The following is a 25995-nucleotide window of genomic DNA, read 5'->3' on the forward strand; positions in this document are numbered from 1 at the left end:
GAGAGAGAAATCTGACGTTTAACATGCAACGACTCAATATTATTACTAACAAAATAATTTTTTTTTTTTTATATAAAATTGTGCAATTTTACATGATTTCTATTTAATTAAATCACACATGTTAATTAAAAGAAATTATATTAAAAATTAAAACAATTAATAAGCTAGAAACTCAAAAGTTATGGAACTGAATTTCATCAGTCTTCGATATGGAAGTAGCGTCTTCAAGCGATTCGTTTTTTAATAAAAAATATCAAAGGATCAAGCTTATATATTTATTTACAATGTATTTTATGTTACAGCGTGATAGGAGTCATGATACATAAGTGTTACAGTTATAAATGACGTATGACTAGATTAAACAATGTCAAGAAATACAAACAGGAAATATATATCAGTCTGAACTTGCGCGATATCAATAGGTGACTGAAAAAAAAAAAACTCCTACGTAAAGGAAAAGAGCAAGAAAACATATTAAATCAATTAGTATACTATTTAACGTAGCGCTCGGTACTTAGGCAATATTATAATAGTGACAAATCAAGAGCTTAACTTAAACGATCAGACTTTCAAACAAGTAACACACTTTCACGTTGGAGTTGAGCCTGTAAAGCGTTATTCTTTGATGACTAATTACATGTTGAATAATGCAATACAAAATTTTGAAATATAATATATGTTTGCGCAATTAACGCAGACTATTGCGACATAAATTGTGATTTGATTCTCGATCCGCTGCAGCTCGTACGGGCTTTTACTTTAATACTTTGATAAATTACGTCACATGTAAATGAACACCTGTGTTTTGTTTGGAACTTTCATAATTTTGCTTCCTCGTTGGTCTCGCGTTTATATTTGTCGATCATGTATGACTGGAAGGCATGATCGTTAATTATAATCGAATGCCATGGTTTCCCAGGAAAATGCAGGCGAGAAATGTTTCACGATCAAAGTATCAAGCACATACGAGTCGGCTTGAAGCAAAGAAATGTATTAATGAATCGTCATATGGTGAACCGTATTGGTAATATCTTCTCAATAAAGGCACTGTTACGCTTTTCGCTAAGAAGTAACGTGATAATGCGTTTTATAGTGACTCGTCATATCGATACAAGCAATATGCAACGATTATGTTACAGGTAGTCTATTGTAGATCACTCTGCAAAGCAGTTCATAAGGAATGTCGTATCCGCGATACAGTCCAAAAAGAGTTACTGAACGCTTCGCATCCTCTACGAAGATATAAATTGCGAAACTCATAGTCATCGATTTGCATCAAACTGAAGCCGCTCGCTTCAATCTGATTCGCATGTCCTAAGAATGATTTCTTTCTTTTTTTTTTTTGCGATACGGCAAGGATCTCTCTCGTCTACACTGACATGGCGAAATAATTCTAGAAAATGCAGCTGTATAAGTCTTGTAAAAAAATAAGATGGCATATAAACATTAAGCCTGTTAATTATTCTAAAAATTGATTGTTATGCGAATATAAGTATTGTGTGAAAAAAACTTGTTTCGTGGAGTTAAAAAAATAGAGATTGCAAGCTATACTTGTGTAAGTTTATCACTCTCGTTCAAGAAGTAAGTATCAAAGAATAAGTAGATATGCATTTATGATGATATAACTAACACTTCATGATTACAACCATAGTTTTCAGTTTTTGGGCGTTAAATCTTTCCAGATGTATCTTTAAAAAAAATATGTAATAAATCCTGTTGTTGAAATGTTTGTGCCAGTCTTTTGTGGCTTATTCAGTAACTTAATTTTAATAATGTACACACTATAAAATATACATGTCTCAACAATGAAGTCACTTTCACTTGGAATAATCAGGATGTAGCGTCTTTTTAACGGCAAATAATTCAATCGTGACAAATAATTTTTAGGCCTTCTGAGAAGTGCATTGCCATTGTCGAGAGAATGTTTTATACAAAATTTAGAAGATATCTCTAGATAAACAAACCATGTCAATTCTATCAAATGTATGATAATACTGAAAAAATATATGTACAATATGTTAACATATTTCTAGTTATTTCTGCCTAGTTATCTTACACTAATTATAATTTATGCTTTACTTAGTTAATTAAAACATCACGTAGTGCCGAAGTGAATATAACTTAAATTTCTCGTTAAAAAACAAGAAACTGTTACGAATTTATTCTGCTAATAAATGCTTCACATTAAAAAAAAATAGGATAAAACAGAAATAAAAACTAGTTTTTCTTAAATCGCGTAATATAAATGAACAAATGTAAGAAACGCGATGTCGAATGAATATAACTAATAAATGCAGAGTAGTATCGGAAACATAAATTGAATTCAAATTTGATTCAAAGTTTCATGATGATTAATGAAATGTTTAGAATTTAATTAAAATTTGTATGATTTCAACAGTATGATATTTAGGCAATCTATTGTGTGCTTTATTTTATGTAATATAAAGTTCTGCGCTCTATCATGACAGAGATGTAAAAGAATATGAACCGGCAGTGTACAACTTCTATATATTAATACTATACACCCATGAACAATGATTCGCTCCTTGAGAAAACAAATCAAGCGTTAAATTAAACAGTCAGGCATTGAAATACGATGAATATATTAATTAAAAATAATGGTAAGGTAAAACAGAATTTACTTTTCCAATTGTTGTCATATATAGACGCGTGTTTACCGCAGAATCAGAGAAAAGCACCTTTCGAATTTAATTTAACAAAACTGGAATAGAACGAAATCGCCGCTCGTGGGTGTATCTAGGTTAGTCAGTAACAATAGAGTTGTTTTACGCGTTCAAACGATTAAATATTAATCGGGGGCGACTTAAACAGTCATAAAATACAAAAGGTATACATACAATAAGTACTGAGCATTTCAAATGACTTTGTCTTATTCACGGCGAAAAACTTTATATCCCCGCGTGTATTGCGCGAGAGACAAAAGAAATATTGAACACACACAAAAAAAAAAAACAAGAAAATTAAACACACTTTATGGAAAATGGCAAAGCATAAATTGTAATACGTTATTCACTGCTTCATATCGCGAACTCAAGTTCCTTTCCGATATTATTTCAATCCACGTAAAGTTTTATCATAACTTTTTAAACTATATATAAAAATTTATAAAAACATAGGTATTACACGCGTAATATATAATACGTAACGTTACAACTACACATCCCACAAAAGTTTGAATAAATAATTTTAAATTAGATTCAGTTTTGGTATTTTCGCAATAGAGTTTCTCTTCCCGCTCCGCAACCGAAATTTTGATGCTCAAATAAAACTGGTTTCTTACCAGTATCTATACTTTTTTATACAATCATTACCTAAGTCCACCACCACCAGATGATTGTCCGGCAGCACAGCTATGCCCGACGGACGTCGCAGCTTCGAGCTGTGAGAGTCAATTTCGGTTAAAATATTACCTCCGCCTAGCTTCAACACTTGTATTATGCTACGACCCTTGTCCGTGCGAGTACCGATTATTTTGCCATCCACGTCCACCGCTATTCCTCCGTACGTGCCTTTTCCTGCCGCACACAAATTTCAGCATATATATAGTCTATCTTTGTCATGTCGTAAAAAAATCTCGAGAAATTTTTAAAAATTAAATTAACGGATTATACAAATGTCAAAATATTAGAGATATGCAAAAGAGACTTCTTTCATCACGGTATCCATCTTTTGCTTAAAAAGTGACAGATAAAATATTTTGACTAAAAATACTGTATCATTAATAAGATATTCATAAAGAAAATGATCTTAAAATGATGGAAACTTTTGCATATTCCTAGTATCTTGTGCTTTGATATAATATGCGCATTTCAGAGAAAAATGAGTAATTATATGGAGATACTAAAATTCACCTTTGCCCTCGGAATAGATTTCCTCGGAGAAATCTCCCTTCGCGGAAAACACTTGAATCCTACTGTCAGCAACTAAAATCTCACCGGCCGGACCGACAGTCACAGAACTGATTAGCTTGAACGTGCCTCTCTTGCCAACCTGTTAATGTTTCGTGATGACTACACAAAGACCATACGAAGTAACTTGCAATAAAACTTCATATAAATATATATAAAAATAAACCTGGAATAATATCTTGCCGTCTGAGTCAAACACGAATACACAGCTTTGGCCATTGTCAGCGACAAGTATATGCCCATAACTTTTGTCCACTGCAATATCTATGGGTTCCTGAAAGGTAAGGTTAGTTAAGCATTACGTCTATTATCAATTTTCTGCAATAAGAGGCACTGAAAATTACTCACTTGAAATGCATTATGCGAAAAGGATCGGATTGTATCGCCTATCAAAGTCATTTCTGTAATCTTTCGCGTTCGCCAATTCACGACTACGAGACCCTGTTGAGAGATACCAATTCCCGTACAACTGCGGCCTTCCAAGCCTTCATTGCTTATGTGCCTTTGAAACTCTAAATCACAATTCAGTACCTGAAAAGCAACACGCAAAAGTTGAAATTTGGATATTTTCTATAATATATAAAATATTGTATTCTCCCAAACGAACCTTAATGCGAGAATTTCCAGTATCTAAAATATAAATCATTCCTTCGTCGTCCACCGCGACCGAAACTGGCTGGTGGAACTCGTCTTTTCCATTACCGCGTCTTCCGTAGATCTTAATGGGTTCATTGTGCTCCGTCGTGTCGAAAAATAGCGGATAATCCTTTATAGGTCGTTCGAACACGGATATCTTCAAAATATACCGGTTTGCAGTCGGTGGCCGGAAGTAAATTTCATAAGTTCCGTTCTCGAGATCTTTCACTTCCGCCTCGATGGAAGCGCTTTGATTATCCGCATGTATATTATCCGCCAGTGTCAACTCAGCGCCGATGAGATCGCCGCCGACGTTTCGGGGATGGCCGTGGTAATCTACCGTTTCGACGATAACGATTGTTTGCAATTTCACGATCGCTAAATCTTTCAGTCTGGCTCGGCACAAACCTGACGGTAAAATGCATAAATAAAGCATTATAAAAATCTTCAAATATCCATATTAAATAAATAGCAAAGATTACAAAGTGGAAAGTCATGAACGACTTGCAACATACATTGAAATTAATTTTTTTGTACAATATCGCTCTTGTGTAAAATAGACTCGTGCCAATTTTTTTCTATTTTTTATCAATTAATAAATTATTAAATAGCTATCATTTTTTTATTCTAGAAATCCCACACATATAGATTAAAATTTGTCCAGTAAAAAAATCAAAATTGAGTTTTTAGTTACAAAATTTGCATATTATGTTATATCAAATATAAAAATATTAATATGCAAGAAAATTCATCGATTTAATCTGTAATATATAACAATATTATTTTATAACTTCCTGTTTTGACGTAATTGAATACAATTGTAATGACAAATTCGAAATTTAATCTCAATACACATTATTTCATTTAGCGTAAAACAGCGAACGAATAAAGCGAGTACTTTGTTGTATTATCAATCCTTAAAATACCTGGTAACGTTGTACTGGAACGTACTCGTCCTAAATTACTCAGTGCCTGCTCCAAATGGGAGACAGCGTCGTTATGATTAAACTCGAACGTGATAAAAGCATTTTCTTTGGGTTCACTGAGAGCGGTCGCCGCGTCGAGCTGATCCGATAGACTGTTTATACGTTGGGTGATATTCCGCACCTCGACCTTCAAAATTGAATCATACTGCGTAAGGCGACACGCGCAAGATGTAAAGCTACATCTTTACTCTTTGTTTATTTTCTACCTGATATTGCAATCCTTCGCACTCTCTCTCCACCTTGGTCTTCTCCGCCTCGATAAGAGAATGTTGCTCCTCCAGCACGTGCTTCTTGTCGCGAGCGGCGGAAGTTACGGCAGCTTGCAATTCCGCCCGACGTCTCTCCATCTTCGAGATGATGTCCGCGAACTCTGTGTCTACTGCATTCAAGCATCTCTCCGTGGAAGCCTCCAAACGCTGCAGCTCCGTGCTTACAGAATCTTGCGCCTGTGTTAACTGAAAAACGTAACTCTTAACTCAATGGCGGGTAAAGCCGCATTTCGCATCTCCATCGCTTCGTTAATTTGAAAGCGCTTTCACAGAATATAACGATACGTGAAAATGAAATCATAGTGTATAAATTATTGAGATACGTGTTTTAAGATTGTGAAAGTTTTAAAACAGATAAGATACTCTATGATAAGATATATAAATAGCCTTCTTTCATATCAGAGATGATAATTTGGAATATTAAATATAAAGCTTATAAAAATATACGAAGTGTGATGCTTGTAATAAAAGAAAGAACTAGTTTTCACCTTGGATATACACTCGTTAGCTTTGTAAAGCAGTATCTCGGACATCCTTTTTATCGCAATACTAAAAGGGATAATAGTGTGTTCTGTGCATCCAGGCGATGTTCCCGCGTGTGTGCCGCTAGTGCACACTGTACAGAACACTGTATCACATGTTTCACAAAATAATAATTCCTGATTTATGTGGACTGAACACTTTGGGATGACCTGCAATAGATATAGGCATGTAGACATTACAATACTGATCGATTTTACCTAAGAAAGAATCAACTTAGTTGAATAACAATTATACCTCTCGTCTTTGCCGGGACATAAGATCCAACAGCTGGTTTACGAGAAAGCTCGGAGGCAATGCTGGTACTCCCCCACGAGGAATTGTTATTAATTCTCTACAAATGGGACATCTAAACGCTCCTGTCTCTCGTGTTTGGGATGCAGCAATCCTTGTTAAGCAATGTAAACATACCTGTAACAAGCAGATGTAAAATTATTAAAATATACATGCAATATATATGCACGTAGAGATTTTATTTGCACATGAATCATACCGTGTGTGAGCATGGTAATAATTTAGGCGTATGCTCACTGCCATCGTAAACGCAGAGACAGGTGCCGCAAGTTAAAAAACTTTCATTAAAATCCTCATAATTTATGCTGACTGTCTCCACAAGCATGGAGCTCATGCTGACCATCCTCTCCCCGAGCCGCGTCCTGAAAGACACAAGAAAAAAATTTATACATTAAAATTAATAATCTAAACATTGTAGCAAAGTATAAAAAATAGTATTAAATAAATATAGTATATAAAAAAAGAAAAATAATAGTCATCAAGATAAATAATTCTGTTTCCTTGCAATCAAAACTTTTGAAATATTTTGTACAGAAATGAGTCCAAAGATTTCTCCTAATTTACATATTTTACAAATAAAATCATAATATTTATTTGCAATAATTTTGAGCTTTATATGAATATAATAAGCACAAAAATGGATCTGTAAAAGAGACATTTATTGCAATTAAAAGATGACTAATTCGTAATTATTGAGATTAATGTGTTTAACAGTTCATTGTTCTCTAAAATTCTGAGACATTTTTATTAGAGATAAACCAAGCAAGAGTTTACTTAAATAATTTTCCACAGAAATATCTGCAAATACAATACAATTAATACAAACAAACACAAATCAAAATTTCTCGATTTCTTTTTACGATTATGTTAATGTAACAAAGCGTGACAGGAATAGATTATCACGGGGTGCATCTGCCGAAAAGAGACACTCACTGTATAGCTAAACGCAATGCTTCCATAATGGCTATATTCCGATATATCACCGCTCTATTCAACACACACTTCACCACTCGCGTTAGTGCATGCAGCCCTATCACTCACTACGAATTCTGCTTAGAAACTCTGAAGAATCCAAACACCAAAGCGCATTCTGCTCCGCTTTTCCGTGAAACCCTCGCGAACGCGTCACCCTCGTTAGAGAAGTCGAGGGACAATTCGCGAAAGTAAACGCGACGGAAGCCGTCGGATGGACAAACCCTACGCGGTGCACTGGTTTAACTTCGATTTCGCGGACGAGAAGCCCTCGTTGGAAGCGTGTAGATTCATTTGATCAGACGACGCATCTCTTACGCCAGCGGTCGTACGTCTCGGGTGCATATAAATAAATGCAGCCGCGCCGGGACGCTTGGTAACACAGCCATTCGCAGCGGCCGCGAGAAGCGACTTGAGTCCGGCGACCCTTTGTCTACCTTCGCCCCTTACGATCCATTGTGCGGCGAGTTCGCTGTACGTTTACGGAGAGAGCGATGTCAGACGTCGCGTCCGATTCCGTGCGCCGCATCACCGATCAGCCTCGACGGTTTTCTCGCGACGGAGATTCCTCGCCGAATTTTCCGAAAGCTTCGTGCGGGAGGAATATCGCGCGATACATGCACAGGCGCGACGTCGATCATGGAATTAACACGGATCACCGATTGCAACGGGGCAACGTCGAATTTCGATACGGCGCATTTTTCTATAAACAAAACACACGGCGCAGCAACACGGCGGCGAACGGACGACGAGCCGCATCAGCTGCGGAGCGCAGCCAGCAGCGACTCACATTCAACATACAGCTGCGCACGTTCGTCGCCTGCGGCTGGCCGTCGCAGCCGGCACCGACGGCAGCGCTGTAGCAAGCGCGGGTGATTCCGACGCCGTGATTTTATTCCGGGATCGTTTCGCGGGGACGAGGCAGCGCAGAGAGTCTCCGATGACCATAATTTGTTTCCCCCTCAGCCTATGAATACTGTCATTATGTTATAAAATGGATGGTTTCGCAAAAGTGGATACTGCAACTAAAACAAAGGAATATTTCAGTTGAAACCATGCTAGAACGTGTACTGTATGAACATAATTAATACATAGACGTCTATTTTTAATTAGACATATATGCCAACAGGTATGAATAGAGAACAGCCAAGGAAAACTTGGCGGCGCATAATATATCGTAACTTTGAATCGTGACTTTCAGACTATATACTGTCATTATGTTAAATCACTATGTTAAAATAATGAAGAGTTTAGTAAAGTCCGGGAAAGAAGACACGAAACTGCAACTAAAACAAAAGTAACATTTGATTTAAAATCATGTTAAAACTTTGAATATATCAACATATAGACGTCTATTTTAATCAAAACATATTAAACGCATATGCAAACAAGATACGAATGGAGAAGAATTATTGAAAATTTAGCAATGTACAATTTCCTTTCTTCAAGGAGACGGAAACAAGTCCTTGAACAGCTTGTACGCTCCTGAAGATTAGCGATGCCGCGGCGCCGACGATGCGAGAAAGAGGGCTGCTGCCGAGAGGGACGAGTGCGAGGGAGACTCGCGGCGAGGTTGAATCGCGTAGGAGAGCGTGGGAGAGATAGACAACACTGTGGAACGCGACGGCATAAAGAAACACGCGTGCAGCACGGCCGTGCAAACCTGTGAATTCTTTACTGCGCAGTCGTCTGAAAGGTGCAGCGACCAGCACGTTATGCTGTAGCGGTGTAATCTTGTGTGAGTGAATATGCATGTAAACCGAGAATAGCAATACCTGTCACGATTCGGTATATCTTTTCCTTATTAAAGATAAAAGAAAAGCGAAAATATATAACTAAAAATGTATGAGAAGATATTACACAATATTTTACATACTACAACCCCACATAGCGCACATATCCAAAGATGTCCAGAAGATATCCTGAGGATATCTTTGGAATGTCTTCCGAACGTCCGCCGAATATACATGCTGTGTGAGATATCTTTTTAAAAATAACATAGAAAATATTAGGCAGAATGATAATATTATATATATGTAAAATACAATTACCATAAATACTGTGTAATTTATAATAATTATATTTGCAAAGATATTGCACACGAAGAAAAAGTAAAATGATACTTACATGAAGGGGCAGCAGCTCATGAAGCTCTCTTTGATAATAGCAAATTTTTGATTATCTCAGCGCGATGCGAGTTGTTGTTTTCAGCCAAGTATTTCTTTACATAGTCATGATGTTTTCATCCAGCTCCTTATTTAAATGAAGTAGCGACCTTTCGCTATTTTGATGTCTATAGCGGCCACCTGTCTGCTGCAAAAGATAAAATTCATGTAATATTTGTCTTGCGAAAAGCAAGCAATTATATCAATTACATACACAGCTATATTACATTATTATGTAATGAGTCGTTTGAGTGCCTCGATAAATAATTTAAAAAAAAATTTTTAATGTGCTTTTGTCACTTTATTGAGCCGTAAAACGATTAATAAAATTAATAGGCGTATATACATATTTCGAAAATGGAAATTTTATGCAAATCTAAATATATATTCATTAAAAAACATGTAGAGATTCGATATGCAAAGTAGCGCTCACGTGTGAAAGAAACGTAAACAGTCGCGAGTAAACATCACGAAACGAGTGGAAGCGCTGTCATGTCGCAGACTGAGAAACCGTATCAACGCGATATCAGTGCTTTATGCGAGAGACTATCTCGCTGGTAACACATTTGTTGGTGCATTAACCCTGAGCCTGTCATAGATAAAGCAATGAATAGTTAGAATGCGCGAAAATTTCGGACACCTGACACACTCTCGCATTTTATCTACGCGCTCGACGAAAACAACGCAAAGAATAACATTTAAATCCTTCTAATTTTTTGAGACACAAAAATTTGTCCTTGGTCAAAATAAAAAGCGGTTACTTGCAAGGCTTTGAAGCAAGAAAAGTTGTAGAAAAATATATGATTATAATGTGAAATTGTAAGATTGTAATTAGAATAATGTGGTTTTCCTTCACGTAAATAAATGACGAGTTTCCTTTATAATTAGATTATTAGAAAGTGACTTTTTAAAAAGCGTATGCAATACGCATTATCCAGAGCACTTCTTTGACCATTTTAAACCCTTTTATTTTTGACAAAATAAAAAAAATGGTGGGGACAAAGTTTTTGCGTTTTCACTCAATGGTTTCTTCGTTAAATTTCTTCACTCTCGAAAATATTTCATAACTTCGCGCGCGCACGTCACACACAAATTACATCGAACTCTCCATCGGAAGAAACCGAAACATCTTTCGCGCGATTGCGAGCCAGAGTCGCAACAGACGGAACGTGAAACCGTCGAAGCGCGCGGTCGCAAAACACGTAACACTCACAAAATTCGGCAAGTTTGCCGAAAACAGGCTGACGGACACCGGTCACGTCGAATACTCACTGAATATCTATAATAAATGGATGTTTCCTCCGCAGCGCTACATCACACGCGATCCACGGAAGGATCGACGAAGTCACAGGAAGCGCCGTTCCGTCGAGGGCATGTTCGCGCCCGTGGGTCTCCTTCCTTCGCTTTAAGACGGCGCAAGGACGAGCGGATATCGATCTTTCGAATTACAGCAGGTGTCACAGCACCAGTTGTTCGCGGTTCGCACTATAAGACAGCCACGATGACGACGACGGAGATGATGACGAGAGACTTCTTTGCGGACGGGGGAAGCGAAGCGGGGATGAAAACACACCCTCGGGAGCGCGGGTCGCGCGCACGCGCTTGTGTCACGCTATTTGGGTCACGCGGCGCGCGGGCGCGACGCGCGATTTATTCGACTCGGCGGAGACGACATGGTGCGCCCGTCGTCGACGATTCGGGTCGGTCGCAGCGTGCGAATTAGCACTTCCGTATCCTAGTCGGCCTGCGAGTCGGTTTCGTCATGTTTCGCGTTCATTTCACACTGCAAGGAAAGAAACGTTTCAGCAAGAATTGGAAAGAGAATAGCGAGCAAATGAATTGTTTATTATTCACAAAGATCAGATAAATTATAAGGTTTCGACTTTAAATGCTTTACTTTGAAAATGCATAATAACGATGTAAGTCTTCTATATTGCAGCATCTGTAGACATGCAATTGTGTGATATCTAGTTGATAAACTATGAATCGTTATTCACAAATGATAAGCAATTACAATTTTTATGAAGGCATTTATGATTTAAAGAGACTTGCCTGAGATTCCTTCCATTTTCTGAGAATGATTTCGCAGTGATCCTCTTTTGAACATTGAGGGTGAACGGTTTAAGCCGATTATTGCAGTGCCAGAAGAACATTGATGACCAACAACGACACAAGGCTTCATGGTTGATAGAAGGGTTACAACAATCCGCATTGTTAGTCTCGATCTTCAAAAGCTCTTCCTCGAAGAGACGTCGCGAGGATATGATCGTTCATCATTCTTCTTTACTTCGCGATCGTACTCTGTCGCGAACACGCGCTCTTCTTTTTTTCTCCTTACTTTTATTCCGCGCGCGAAAGCTACCACCTGCTGGCACAACTACGTGCTGCGACGTTTTCACCCTTGAAGCAACGTCGGATGCACTCAAACGGTCGAGCATGCGCCGCTGAAACTGGGTCATTAGGAGCTTGACCGAAATCTTCGGCCAGGATTTCGCGCTAGTTCTTTAAATTCGCCGATCGTTAATCGGTGGGAAACGGCGCATGACTTAATGCGGCGGAAGGCAATTTCTTCACAAATTTCTTCATTAACTGAAAAGACATTAAAGAATCATTGTTACGCTTGCTTTAGGATGCGACAAGGATTAGGAGAAATCATAGTTACTTCCAAATAAATCTCATTTAATACATGCAGTTTTGTTAAAATAATATGAGTGAAATAGAAAAAAAAAATTTTTTTTTAAGTTTCTGGTGTAAAACAAGACATAGGTGATATATAATTTTCGTTACATTAGCGCAAACGATTTATCTTTACAGTGCTCGTAGCTGGGTTTAATTCTACTCGGCGCGACTAAATGTCTGCTATTGTTGAAATTATGCTAATGCCAATTATGTGCAATTGCAAAATATCCAACTAATGTAGATCGTGTTACTGACCTATTGTTTGAACCAGAATAGAATATACGAGTGAATTCATGCCCTGCTCTTATGCGTTCGTCATTTAATATTTTTGTTAATATAGTTATATAATTAAGAGTTTATATGTATAAAAAAGCTTATATATGATAATTTTTAATATAAGAACAAATAATTTAGCATTAGTTTACGGCAATTGCAGCGTTTTCGTTACAGCTTGTATATTTTTAAATTTGAAAATATTAATTTAACATTGCTAACGTTACGTAATTTGTATTAAATAATTAATTTTGTTTAGTATGTTTAAATAATATCTAAATAAATTGTCGGAGAAAGCATGCATAATGTGTGTTATATTCTCCTTTTCTCAGTTTCTTAGTTCTGTCGCTTATTGCATATTGTTCCAGCCGCTGAGAAATTATTACGGTTTCAAGTTAAAAAAAAATTGTGCAAATAAGAATGATTTTGCGAAACATGTCTGGCCGGCGTAGCACGTTTGTTTAGTCTCTCTCTTAGCAAGCAACTGCAGAGTTTAACGAGAGTGTCCTTCATCTGGACATTGCTCTAACCGAGAGAGTTGATAATTATTTGAATATTTTTATTTTAGTTTTTGATTTGAATAAAATTCTATTAATTATTTGCATTATTGATATTGTGCGCTCTCTTTCGCTCCTATAAAATACACATTAAATGGAATTTAAATGGTATAAAATATGCATAATTTATTTATTTATTTATATATGCATAATATATTTATCATATGAATAGAAATGCGCAAATTACTTTGGAAAGATCGAAAGTATTGCGTTAGAAATAAATCTTAGATCAATTTTATTATTTAATAATTAACGTTCTATCTATTCTAGCGAAACAGTAAAATCTTAGGATAAAATGCATTTATTATTGTCGGGAAAATTGGATGATTTCTTATCAACTTACAAGAAGTATTTACTTATAATCACTTATAAGGAATTGTCCTCTTTGATACGTTTGATCCAATTTAAGTAAGAGTAGACTCGTGTGAATACGTCTGGGTGTCCTTTAGCGCATGGTACTCCCCAAGACACCACGCCGATCTGCGTACCATCGGCTACCAAAGGCCCACCGGAATCGCCCTATATAAACAATATATTTAAGTTAATTCAATGTCTTGAACATTAGATTAATCCGCTTTTATCGAACATTTGTGTACTAAATTCAAATGATTGGAATATATTGCAATTAAATTTTCATGTTCAGTAAACTTTACGTATCTTTTAAAATAAAGCAATTATCTTTCCTTGATTTTTTTAAGTATGAATTTAAGATAATCTAGAAATAAGTTATGTAATTAATTATTAAAGATTTTTTTGGTGAGATTTTCATATCTCGCCAACGTTTGTGAGATCAATATGAAATGTTTGTCTCTTCATAGCAGAGAAGCCGCTTCCTGAATACTCAACTAGACTAGAATACACTTACGTGACAAGCACCCTCGCCGTGTTTGTTGAATGTGCATATATTGCTGTTGGTGTTTCGATAGCTGGCGCTTAGGCACTGCTTTTGATCGATGACCGTGAGCTCAATGTGCTGCAATTCATTTGGCGCGTTCCCCGGATACTGCAATGGCCCACACAATACGATCATTATCAAAATGAGCGCAATTAATCCACATTAACAAGTACCGCATACAGGACGTTTCAAATCCGTAGAAAATGAATGGAAATATTCCTTGATATATAATGTTAACAAAAATGTCATAAATATTCAATGCACATAGCAATGATCTCCATATCAATGCATAATTCAATAGTTTTCTTTCTACTCACACTGGTCGTGCCCCAACCAGACAACGTCGCTGGATAATCAGATTTTTCGAAGTTTTTCTTAGGCAGAGCAATTGGTTTCACTTTGTCTCCAAAAACAATGTCTTTGTCTAATTTGATTAATCCGATGTCATTCCTGATGAAAGCGGGACTATAGTAGGGATGTATCCACCTTTTCACTGAAGCGTATCTGTCACCACCTTTATTCAGAGTGTTCGAGCCCAGTACAACGGAGATAGCCGTATTATTAAATCTATTAGATGAAGATTATAAAATAATTTCTTACATACAGCCATATGAAAGAGACAGTTTACCTCAAACTTTTGCCACATAGAAAACAAATACAATACTTATAGCAAATGAAAAGCTTTTTTATGTTTTTTAACAATGTGTACTTTTAATTATATTTGTAACAGCAAAAACATTTCTGTTAAATAATTATAAAATAAGCATAAATTAATTATTGATTGAAATAGTTTCAAGAAGATAATATTTGTAAAATTCGTTATAAATTGTTTCTAATTTGAATAAATTAAAAACATAATTCATAAACCTTTGTAGAGATAGTTTATAAATTATTATTAAAATAAAAAAATATAAAATAATTTTTAACAATTACGGTAGTACATACCCGGTTAAACAATGAGAAGCTGTAAGAATCCATCGCTTATCTATGATAGAACCACCACAGAAATGACGATTATTCAAACGAAGGGACGCTTGATAAGGGTATTGTCCATCAGTAGCAGAGGAACCGCCCACGATTTTCGGGCCATGATTGGATGACTCATCAGCTGTATCATTACAGAAGCTTACTTTATGTCAAGACGATTATTTAACAACGAATCTTTCGTTATTAATATTTTTTTCTGAAGTTTAATATATCTTTGCAAATAATAAATGATTACTGTTTGCTAATTTTTCAGAGAATAATGTTATATAGTCACTTTCTGTTATAAGCTCTTGTGTATCTATTTATTCTGTATAATTTAAATAGATCATTGTTTGAATTCAAATACTATTAAAAAAATAGTGTTATGTGTTTTAGAAATAAGTATTTAGTATAAATTGTGTCACATAATAAATTAATAAACTTAATTTCAAATTCAACATTGTATTACAAATGGTTTATAAAATAATAGAATAAAATATATAATATTTAACATTTTTACCTGAAATTCCATGTATTGCAACAATACTTAAGATATAAAATATCCACAACATTTTTAGTTAAACAACAGTATTGATCCACAGCGAAACGTTTCTCGAGTTTGTTTTCCACAAAGTTTTGAAGTTTACCACCAATTTAGCATTCGTCTACCTGCGATCCTTATATACGTTGTACTAAACAATTAAGGAAATATCAGCCATTTAAATTTAGGTCAGATACTGGCTTAACAAAAATGCATGATTCCCGATGTATCTCACATGCGATGTGATAGGTAGAGTGATATGTCAGTAGTTACAAAAGTTTATGACCGGATATATTGCTATCATTGTTTTAGCAAATAATATACTGCTAAAATGTGTTATCACAATTTACGATAGAAGTTTTCAATCTGTAACAAACTTTTGTGAAGTTTAAATACATTAAATTATTGAAATTATTCTCCAGCCGCTATAACTGCATTTTGTTTTCAATAGAAAACAATTTTTTAAAATAACAAGTAAAAATATATGCATATATGTATATATTTTTAATATTTACTTATTGTGATTATTATTTATGTGTATTACTGCACATCAAAATTATTAGTATTAACAATTATGACATCATTTTATTTAATGTTTTTTATAAGATATGCATTTTCCCACTGTAAAACTAAAAAACTAAATTTTATAGAAAAAAAATTTAAATTTAAAACAATTATTTAATCACAAAATTGTGACAGGCACCAATCTGCACTAAGATGACATCATGGAACGTAAATGATATGTAAAAAAACAAAATTAATTGCTATAAAAAACATGTTAACAATACGAAATAAATTTATTAAAGAAGTACAAAAATATAATATATATATATATATCTAATCTATTGATGTAATTAATTTTACTTATTAGATACAGAATAACCAAAAATATATAATAGAAATGGATATAATTCTAATGAAGTGCATTAATTATATTTTTGAAAAATAAATTCACATTTACTTAAAAAAAAAACTTCAGATAATATTTCTTAATATTACTGATTGGTACAAATAAGATGCGCTTAATCTCACGATAAATTTTATTTTGCATAATCACATGGCTTGTGTTTAATTTCACAATGAACGATATGCAACACGTCGGATATTTGCAAAAATTTACTTTAACTTTACACTTGCTCATATCGCTCGACTGATACATTTGCAAACAAGAGTCCAGGGACATGACAATACGCTTGCTTTTTTGCATATTTATGCACTTCCTTAGAAATCTTAGCAAATCATTCACAGAATTAAACGACAAAGAAATTGATTGAAAATGTTGAGACATCTTATCTGTACAAATGTGTTGTTATTTGAGTGATTTCATGTTTTATGTAAACTTTTATTCATGCTTGCGATTGAAATTATAATTAAATATAACAAACTTATCATCAATATATAATCCCTTTTATATGTTGCAAATGTTAACGTGATTTAACATAATCATACTTAAAAAAAAAAAAAAATTTTTTTTGCATCGTAAGTATTTATAATCCTTACAACCCTTACAACTAACTGTAAATGTATGTGTGTGTGAACTTTCTTTTAATAATATATATTTTTAATTTAAAAAATTACTTGAATATTTTTTAATCGTGCTCATAATACATTTTCCCAACAAAAATAATTATTTCAAATCACTTTATATAAGAATTCTTAATTTCTACAGGTTTATATTTGGTATTAAAGAAATCTTTAGATATATGAGAACTCAACTCCAAATTGATCAAAAAATCACTCATTAACAAAACATTTTAATTGTTTGAAATTTATATGATATGCACACGCAACCAAAAACAAAACTTCTGTCTTTTAAATCTAATGAATTCTAAGAGTAAATTATAACGAAGTTTTAAAGAAATTATATGTTTTTCATACCTTTGTATTTTGAAGAGTTAGAATTAGTATGTTAAGACTATCCGGTTTTTTTTATGATAAGGAAATTCGGAGACAGGCTGTAGGATTAATAGCCGCAGCAATGTTCAACTCGAAGTTTTTTTTTATTGAAATAAATCGGAAGTACTGCGAGGTCGCAGTGTTGCGCTGTCGCTTGAAAAGGTCCTCATCATATATAGTTGAAATATCAGTATCCATTGTGATTCCAAGCGTGAAGTCCTGCGTTCGATCTCGACCTCGACGTTGACAAAGCGAACGGTATTTCGCAACGCTGCATCCCTGCCTAAACAATGTCTGTATAAAATATGCATATATACTCACAACCAGAAGTTTAAAATAAAGACTATACCGATTCATGTCGTAAATAAATAAAAGTAGAAAAGTTCGGTGGCCTCTATTGTGGACACACTTTTCTATATCGCTTCACTCTTCGCTCTTATTTTCACTCACACCCACACACACACACTCTCTCTCTCTCTCTCTCTTTTTCCTTCCTATTTTCGTCTCTCCCTGCCTTCCTCTCCCCCTTCTCTTAATCGGTATTAATTATGAATATTCTGTTTAGCAAATACAAAAGCTACACTGTCTCGGTTTATCACCTACGAACCCGTTCGCCCGTATGTAACAAAAAACTATTCTTTAAGTATCTGTAAAAGGTAAAAACGCAACTCTCACCGTGAATGTCCCGTGAACGCACCGGTAGCGCGGTAGCAGTATTCGCAATATATATATTTATATATGTTTAATTGTCGTGTGTGTGTCTGTGTGTATGTTGTATGTACGATTGTGTATACATGTGATAATCACCGTGTACCATACTGAAGCGGCATTAAAACTTTATGATTGTCTAGTACATCTTTCGAATAATCACCGAAAACGTTTATATGATATATTTAAAAAAATGAAGCTCCACGCTTGGAGTGGTGATTCTGGCAGGAATAACCGAGTATTTTTCTTTTCTTTTTAAGCGACTTTGTCGCTCGTGGATATTCAGTGCATATATTACAAGCGGGGATGGAAAGCGATATTTCACTGACTGCGAATTCAGATTTCGATGCTACGATGTAGACACGCGAAAATGTCGTGATAGTAGAAACGTAATTAATGATATAAAATTCTCTTTTGCGTAGCACCGAAAATTAAATTCACCGAGAATGCGTCGGTTTCGATCTTTGATTATAAGATAACGTTTAACAGTACTAAAAATAGAATTTTTTTCTTAAGATGTTAAATTATATATAATTTTTTGTTCATCGCGAGTCACAACATCAAATGTCAGCACCAATTTCACTTACACACAGCACGTCTTTTGGTATTTTTAACTCGTTTAACACGCTTTTTTAGAGTTTTGTAGCCAAACTTCTTGTCATATGAAAAAAGTGAATACATTTCTCTTGCAATAGTCTCGCTCAAAAGCAAATCTTAATGTTTAATGTATTGTGCCCATATGAAAATCATATATATAATAATAAATGAATATTACTTAGAGCGAAAGTATAACAGCATCAATGAAAAATATTCTAATAGCAAAACTTTCAGAGAAATTATTTATGAATTGTTTTTCAGAAATTTGTAATTTAAATAAAATATGAGAAAGAGAGTATCGAGCAAATACAACACAAAGTTATGAAAAGTTTTTGAAGCATATTGCTGGTAAAATAACGTTTAAAAAATAATTAAATTAAGAATAATAAAAAATGCAATTACAATATTTTTCATTGATACTGTCAAATATAAAATGTAAAAATAACATGAACTATACTGCTATGAAACAATGATTTTCCTATACGATATTATTGCTAGCTGCAAATCGTTTCTTGTGAATATAGATATATGAGAACATTAAATGCTGAATGTAATTAAACATGTATATGTTTTCTGTCGCGTAAAATTTGCAAATGCACTTTAGCCAGAAAATTCAAATGCACACGACATAGATACAAACACAGAGAAGTAAATCTATACAGATAATGATTCTTAATTGAGAAGTAGATAATTTATAGCAGAGCATAAATTTAAAGCATACAGTAAGAAAAAAATTTGACACAAATGTTGAATGCTGAAATCTTATTTTCTCTCCTTCAAGTCATAAGTTAAATTTTTAAAAAATATTCAAGTTAATTTTCCACTGTAGGACACAGCATATCCTAATTGGAATTGGTTTATGAAAATACTATTCCTTTTCCCCTTTTTCTATACTACTAAAATAAACCAAACCTTAGGTTCTTTATGAATATAAAGTACTGTAATAAGTAATACAAAACATTTTCTCAATATTATACAACTTATTACTTAACATAATGTAATTATGTACAGTTAAAAAGAGAAAAACTTGAATAACTTATGACATTTTTCCTTTTTATACTTCAAAATTTAGTATTTAAAGTATTAAAAATTAAGAATCACATACTGTATAGCATCGTATGCGGTGCTGGCATTTAATGATGTCAATTCAAGCGCATATATAAAAGCAACGACATTTAATACTAGGTCACAGAGTTCTGTCACTTGGCTATGAAGTATTTAAGTATATTGTTTGGTTTCGGTTTGCTAGTTGTGGGCCAAGAACGAGTGACTTCCCTCCTCTCGATTGGCAGAGATTTGAAAACCGTGGCGTCCACCGTGGGTGACAATTGCATGGGAGACGAGGGACTCAGTCTCAGTCCAGCCATTTCGTTGCTTGGTGATCCTCGTCGACCACTGAGCCACACTTCCAATTTGGTCTTTTTCGGTACTGGTTCCACTTCGTTCTGCAGGTCGTCTTCTGCAATCTGATTTGCCATACTTGACAACTTTGAGATTGGCGAACACGGGAGACTCGATGTGGAAGTGCTCATAAAGCTCGTCGCTGACTGATCCGAGCTGTCGTTGCTGTCTTGATTGATACTCATCGGCGATCCTAGATTCATCTCGGAGATGCCCTCCTCAGAACTGATGTCCAGAACCGAATGAACAGCGACCTGCTTGCGTAAAAAGGATGTAATGCTGCTCCTACCATAAGATCTTTCTTCAAACTTTGTAAACGCAACGCCCAGAAGTGTCAAGTGGAAGGGTTTGGAGACATCGATTACTCGATGAAACAGCTTCATGGCAAGCGTCAGCATCTTACTGTGATCATACACGCCGGTTTTCGTGGACGGCAAAAGATGTTTCGGCAATGCGCATTGCCTGGTCTCTCGCTTACCAGAAGTAGGCTTGTTCAAGTCGTGCTTTCTCACTGTTATTCTTATGGCAGTGGGAATTCTACCATCTTCCATTGCTAGCTCTGTTAATCTCCTCAATAGCGCACCTAATCGCGATTCCACTTCAGCTACCAGTGATACACTCTTAAATCCATCCTCCAAACCTATAGATTGCTTTTTCCCAGATGGTTTCACCGCAGTTTCGTCGATTCCTTCCGCATTGTCCTTCAATCTCCTTGCTAAATCAACGCCAATTTTAAGCTCTAAATTTTCCAGAGGTATTCTGCGAAGATCGTCCACTGTTTTTATGTTGTTTGATAACAATAATTCAGTGGTCTTTTGTCCAACACCAGGTATTTTGGATACAGAGCCCACTGCGGTGAGCAACATTGGTCCACTGCATGGAAAAACTAATGTTTGTTGATTTGGTTTGTTTATAGATCCTGCTAATTTGGCTAAAAGTTTATTATGTGCTATTCCGGCACTGCAAGTAAGATGGAGTTCTTCATAAATACGATTCCTTATTTCAGCAGCTATCTTGGAACCGATCATTAAGCGTGTATGACAGTCACATGGGCATTCCTCTTCTGATAGACCAAATATTTTATCTATCTCTTTTATATCTTCGTTCATATTCGAACTACTCATCTCACGTGAGTCTAAGTCATTTTGAGATTTAAATTGTTTCTCCACTATTGATGTCACATCAAGAAAGTTATCGTCAAAACCCAGTCTTTCCACTAATGGTGTAAATTGGTTCAAAATTTCAAATATTTTGGTCGAATAATGGCGATAGTTTGTTAAATCCTCTCCATTTACCAAAGCCAAATTTGGGCATAAGTTTAAAGCCTCATGCAATGGCATACATTTCTTTACTCCATACTTTCTTGCCAGATAATTGCTGGTGACAACTATATTTTTTTGCTGTACACCTAACGGCTTTCCCTCCAATTCGGGATGCCTGAGCATTTCCACCTGGGCATAGAAACAGTCAACATCCAAGTGAATAATGGTTCTTGGATGACGGATAATATCAAAATCTGCAGTATCCATGGATATTTATTAGAGAGCAGTGATTTCGTACAAGATAATACTCGTTTGCAACTTCTTCACATTCTATTACTCCAAATTTCTCAATAGCATCTGTAATATAAATAGCAGATAAATAGCGATTAAGAAGCGATTTCGATCTTAGTTATGAAACTAGCAATGCTATTACAGAAGAACTTTCGTATAAATTTTCGATGTACCTCGATTACACAGCAGTACCAAAATTCTGCCAGTTAATGGACGAAGGTAACGAAATAACAGTAGTTGGTGAGAAACATAGAATCTGTGCTATTGCGAGTTCGCGTGTTTCACTCCCGGAGTTGTTTAGTCTTTCTCGATGCAGCTCCAGAGTGCTAGGAATGTTCCTGTCGGCGACTTATATGTCGGCAACACAAAACGAAACTGTTGCGACAAACTAAATATAAACTTGTTTACAATATGAACCGATTCATCTTTCACATGGTAGCCATGTTTTTAAATTGTCACACAGATACGTATGATATATAAATTCCGCGAACTGTTCGGATCTAGCGAGAAAGTTGAGATAAAAGATGGTCGCACTCAAAAACGGGCAGGAGAGACTACAGAGACCTCTTGTAAAGAAACTATAAACTACGGGTTTGTATTTTTTGTTTTACGTGTAAAATACAGAGAGAGAGCGCGCCACAGTAGAATTATGATATTCGCGCAAAAAACAATATTACATGTAATATATTATAAAAATGATTTAAAAAAGGATTAACACTCTAATAATATCATGGATCATAACTCGAAAGAGACAGTTATAAATTATTACTAATAACTTTGGTTTAGAACAATTCAATAAAATTTTGTATATTTATATTTTAAAAAATATATGTATGTATGTATGTATATATATATATATATATATATAATCTTATAAAAAATAGATGTCAATAATTTTAGTAATACATGATAATTAATTATGTGAACTCTTAATCATATTTATATCACTGAATTAATTTAATTTAATTCGAATTACTTTATAATATTAAAAACATAATTTTAGAAGAGAAAAACATTATTAAAGACAACATGTAGTGAAATGACTAATAAATGTGAGAAAGTATCATGTTTTCCTAAAAATTAAACACAATAAAAAATATTATATTTAAAATATAATATAAATTTAATATAATATTGCATTTAAAAATATTTCTTGTCGTTATAAAGTGCTTGCTACATTAAAAATAAATTTTCAAGATAACGAAAATTTCAAGATCATTTAAAAGATATATTTCTATTAAATTAAATAATTCTTGGAATTTTTTCAATATCTTGATTTAATTATTGTGATCTTGTAGTAGATGACATGATTCATCATATACATGGTGATTCATATTAAAGAAGTTTAATTTCATATAATTGTCATAAAATCGTTTCAAAATCATACTACAACAATTTAATGAATAAATTTAATTCAAATATCTCAGTATATTAAATAACTTTTTTGCATATATTATTTATGTATTAAATAGTTGCTATGTCTAGATATACTCGGTGATATGAGATATAAAATTAATAAAGAATATTTTTAAAATATTTAAATTTTTGAAATAATATTAATCCCCAATTTCTCAAATCATTTTTTTCAAAAACATTTCACATAAAAAAATTTGTATTATTAGTTACACCTTATATATACACGATTTCGTAATACGTATGACCTAATGTCTTATACTTGACGCGAAAACATGTCTTTTGATAAGATACTCAAGGGAAATTGAACTTTGCACTAATCAATCGATAACAAGATATAAAAGATATGCATATCAATCAACAGTAATTGAATGACAAATGGAAGAAGAGCTCTTACTTATTATTCTATGCTTAATTGTAAGCTTATATTATGAGATACAAAAGATAATTATTAAACAACTTGCATAAAAAATGTAAAAACCCTTATAAATATTGTATCTCGGTCAAGTGGATACAATCTGAGACATGCAACTTGAGTAGAAAATTTTCTTTTAAGAAAAAAAGATATAGGCTTTCACACGCACATTTTTCGTATATGTATACATGTATACAAGTAGTTTTCATATTTATAAGTAATTAATGATTTGTCATAGAATTTATTGTGACTTACCAAAACGGAGTTTTTAATACCTTTAGCATAATTACGTGGATATAATGATCTACAATGACCTGCGATATCATAGGATGCCAAAGCCCATTCATGCCTTCATAAAGTAACTATCCAGTTGTACGAGCTAGATCAGATTTCGGGACTGCTAGCATTCCAGAGGAAGAATCCATCTTAAGATAATATGTCGGGAACTACAGAGCGGAGATTTGATGCTGAAAAATAAAAAAATATAGTAAACAAATAATAATAGTAATTGTATTAACATTAATTAAATTAAACTACAATTTTTTTTTATTTTATAAATTATTTTTATTGTGTATTACATTAGATTATATGTTTTAACAATATAATCCCAGATAGCACAAAACATTCTGGGGACATCCTGGATATCCTTAGGATATCCTGAGGTAATTCTCAGAACAATGGGATATTGGGATGTTTCCAGGATGTTTTGTGCCATTGTAAGATTGATACAATCAAGATATGAGATATATACTCAAAATTTTAAAACCTTGACTGATACTTAAAGATTACACAAATTCAAGAATCTACTTAACACTCCACTTACTGATAGATAAACTGATTTTCGATAAATAATATCATGCTTTTAATTATTTGTAGTAGTAATAATTTCATTTGTAGTTCACACCATGAAATATACACATATACACAATATTTAAAAAAATAATTTCAAAATAAAAAAAATTGACAATATATCGCAATTCAGTATCTCTCTCTCCTCTCCTTCTCCCTCCTTCTCACTCTCTCATAGTTGTTTATGGTAAATTTATTTTTATTTCTAATCATAATCTCTGAATTGAGATATTTCAAATATTGGTAACATTACGTTTGCACAAAGATTGTTCATTGATCTTGACCCAAATCTAAGGCATGCAACAATTTTTCGATGAATGTAACTGACAGTTTTTTCTTCGTGATAAGAGAAAAATGTATTTTTCAAAATGTACTTTGAAAAATTTTAAGAATTATTCTAGTTTTTTAATTTTGTAATTATAAACGAACACTGTAGCTGTTTTTCTACTCAAGAACCGTACAGGAATAAAAAAATAGACAGTTTAAAGTTAAAAGCTACTTAAGAATCAGTTTAAAAACTTTTAACATTTTTAATATAAATAATAATTATAGTCAATATTCACACACCGAATGTACGTACGTACCATTGTGATGGAATTACGATAAATAATCGATATTTTACTATTTTTTAATATTGTCTCTTAGCCGTAGCGGGGACAACGATTAACTACTGAAAACTATTTTAAATAGTATAAAACATTTACTGCACGCGCTATCTAATTAAAAGTCATAATCAAGAGTCACCTTGATTCTTAATCAATTTATTATATTCTTTATATCTATAATAAATATAAGTCACATACTCTTGATCAAAATAAAGTTTAAGAGAGAGAGAAAGAGAGAGAGAGAGAGAGATTTCACGATAAAAATAAGATAATATAAAATCTAAATATAATTCTAATTTTTTATATTCCATAATTCATGATAGTTATTTACTCACATTTGATTACACAAAGATTCCAATGATCATGGCCTAAATCTGACGTACTCAACAATTTTTCGATGAATGTGACTGATAATCGTCTCTTCCGTAAAAGAATGAAAAGTATGTTTTTTTACTCAAGACCGTACATACTTATAAACGCACAAGATGTTAGTTGAAAGCCTCGTAAATTCAAAGGTTTCCGACAAACTGCATTATTAGAAAAAGTTATGACAGCAATTTTGTTAATTTGATAATATATGTGATAAATATCTATACAATAAAACGATAATATATTCTTATACTTTTGAACATTTCCGTTCAAATATTTCTATCAACAAAATAATTTATAATATAAAGTTAGAAAAATACAAAAAATAAATATTATGTACTTTATGTAAATTATAAATTCCTTATATCTCTTATAATAAATTATAAATTTTTATAAAATATTAATAATTAAAAAAATTTATTATTTGTGTAATATTTATTCATTATAATATTGTAATTCAATAATAACTATTGCATTAATCAAATTT

The 25995-nt window shown here is 33.7% G+C and overlaps 3 protein-coding genes across 8 annotated transcripts; all 3 read right to left on the reverse strand.

Moving 5' to 3' along the window:
* Positions 1 to 261: 261 nt before the first annotated feature.
* Positions 262 to 11206, reverse strand: LOC105679975 (tripartite motif-containing protein 2-like). Of its 5 annotated transcripts, none has more exons than XM_012380330.2 (12): positions 11064 to 11206; positions 9754 to 9939; positions 6854 to 7016; positions 6598 to 6771; positions 6309 to 6512; positions 5758 to 6006; positions 5492 to 5678; positions 4537 to 4973; positions 4278 to 4460; positions 4096 to 4203; positions 3873 to 4011; positions 262 to 3536 (listed from the first exon to the last, which is right to left on the reverse strand). In XM_012380330.2, the coding sequence occupies exons 2-12, from the start codon at positions 9771 to 9773 to the stop codon at positions 3298 to 3300; spliced, it is 2103 nt and encodes a 700-aa protein (XP_012235753.1). In that variant the 5' UTR covers positions 9774 to 9939; positions 11064 to 11206; the 3' UTR covers positions 262 to 3297. The 5 variants fall into 5 exon arrangements, with proteins under 5 accessions (XP_012235753.1, XP_012235755.1, XP_012235757.1 ...); XM_012380332.2 differs by having other exon boundaries at positions 9754 to 9936; positions 11064 to 11205; XM_012380334.2 differs by lacking the exons at positions 9754 to 9939; positions 11064 to 11206 and adding an exon at positions 7696 to 8333.
* Positions 11207 to 12239: 1033 nt separating this feature from the next.
* Positions 12240 to 15824, reverse strand: LOC105679980 (chymotrypsin-2-like). Of its 2 annotated transcripts, XM_012380346.2 has the most exons (6): positions 15682 to 15824; positions 15141 to 15303; positions 14513 to 14762; positions 14166 to 14303; positions 13644 to 13819; positions 12240 to 12380 (listed from the first exon to the last, which is right to left on the reverse strand). In XM_012380346.2, exons 1-5 carry the CDS (start codon positions 15731 to 15733, stop codon positions 13667 to 13669), a joined length of 756 nt encoding a protein of 251 aa, XP_012235769.1. In that variant the 5' UTR covers positions 15734 to 15824; the 3' UTR covers positions 12240 to 12380; positions 13644 to 13666. The 2 variants fall into 2 exon arrangements, with proteins under 2 accessions (XP_012235769.1, XP_067205151.1); XM_067349050.1 differs by lacking the exon at positions 12240 to 12380 and having other exon boundaries at positions 13519 to 13819.
* A 1859-nt stretch (positions 15825 to 17683) lies between these two features.
* Positions 17684 to 22654, reverse strand: PolI (DNA polymerase iota). Its single transcript, XM_012380335.2, has 2 exons — positions 22031 to 22654; positions 17684 to 21923 (listed from the first exon to the last, which is right to left on the reverse strand). Exon 2 carries the CDS (start codon positions 21831 to 21833, stop codon positions 20103 to 20105), a length of 1731 nt encoding a protein of 576 aa, XP_012235758.1. The 5' UTR covers positions 21834 to 21923; positions 22031 to 22654; the 3' UTR covers positions 17684 to 20102.
* Positions 22655 to 25995: the final 3341 nt, after the last annotated feature.

The sequence above is a fragment of the Linepithema humile genome, chromosome 2 (assembly GCF_040581485.1).
Source record: "Linepithema humile isolate Giens D197 chromosome 2, Lhum_UNIL_v1.0, whole genome shotgun sequence".
NCBI classification, from domain to species: domain Eukaryota; kingdom Metazoa; phylum Arthropoda; class Insecta; order Hymenoptera; family Formicidae; genus Linepithema; species Linepithema humile.

Bases quoted from the DNA above. Each gene is read 5' to 3' on its own strand.
- LOC105679975 (XM_012380329.2), bottom strand. From the start codon at position 7,613: ATGGAAGCATTGCGTTTAGCTATACA. The intron at 6,772-6,853 runs GTATGATTCATG...TGCTTGTTACAG, and splicing joins TATTACCATGCTCACACACG to GTATGTTTACATTGCTTAAC. The intron at 6,513-6,597 runs GTATAATTGTTA...TATCTATTGCAG, and splicing joins TGTCCCGGCAAAGACGAGAG to GTCATCCCAAAGTGTTCAGT.
- LOC105679980 (XM_012380346.2), bottom strand. From the start codon at position 15,733: ATGTTGTGGATATTTTATATCTTAAGTATTGTTGCAATACATGGAATT. The intron at 15,304-15,681 runs GTAAAAATGTTA...GTAATGATACAG, and splicing joins TGCAATACATGGAATTTCAG to CTGATGAGTCATCCAATCAT. The intron at 14,304-14,512 runs GTGAGTAGAAAG...GGGCCATTGCAG, and splicing joins CTGGTTGGGGCACGACCAGT to TATCCGGGGAACGCGCCAAA.
- PolI (XM_012380335.2), bottom strand. From the start codon at position 21,833: ATGGATACTGCAGATTTTGATATTATCCGTCATCCAAGAACCATTATT.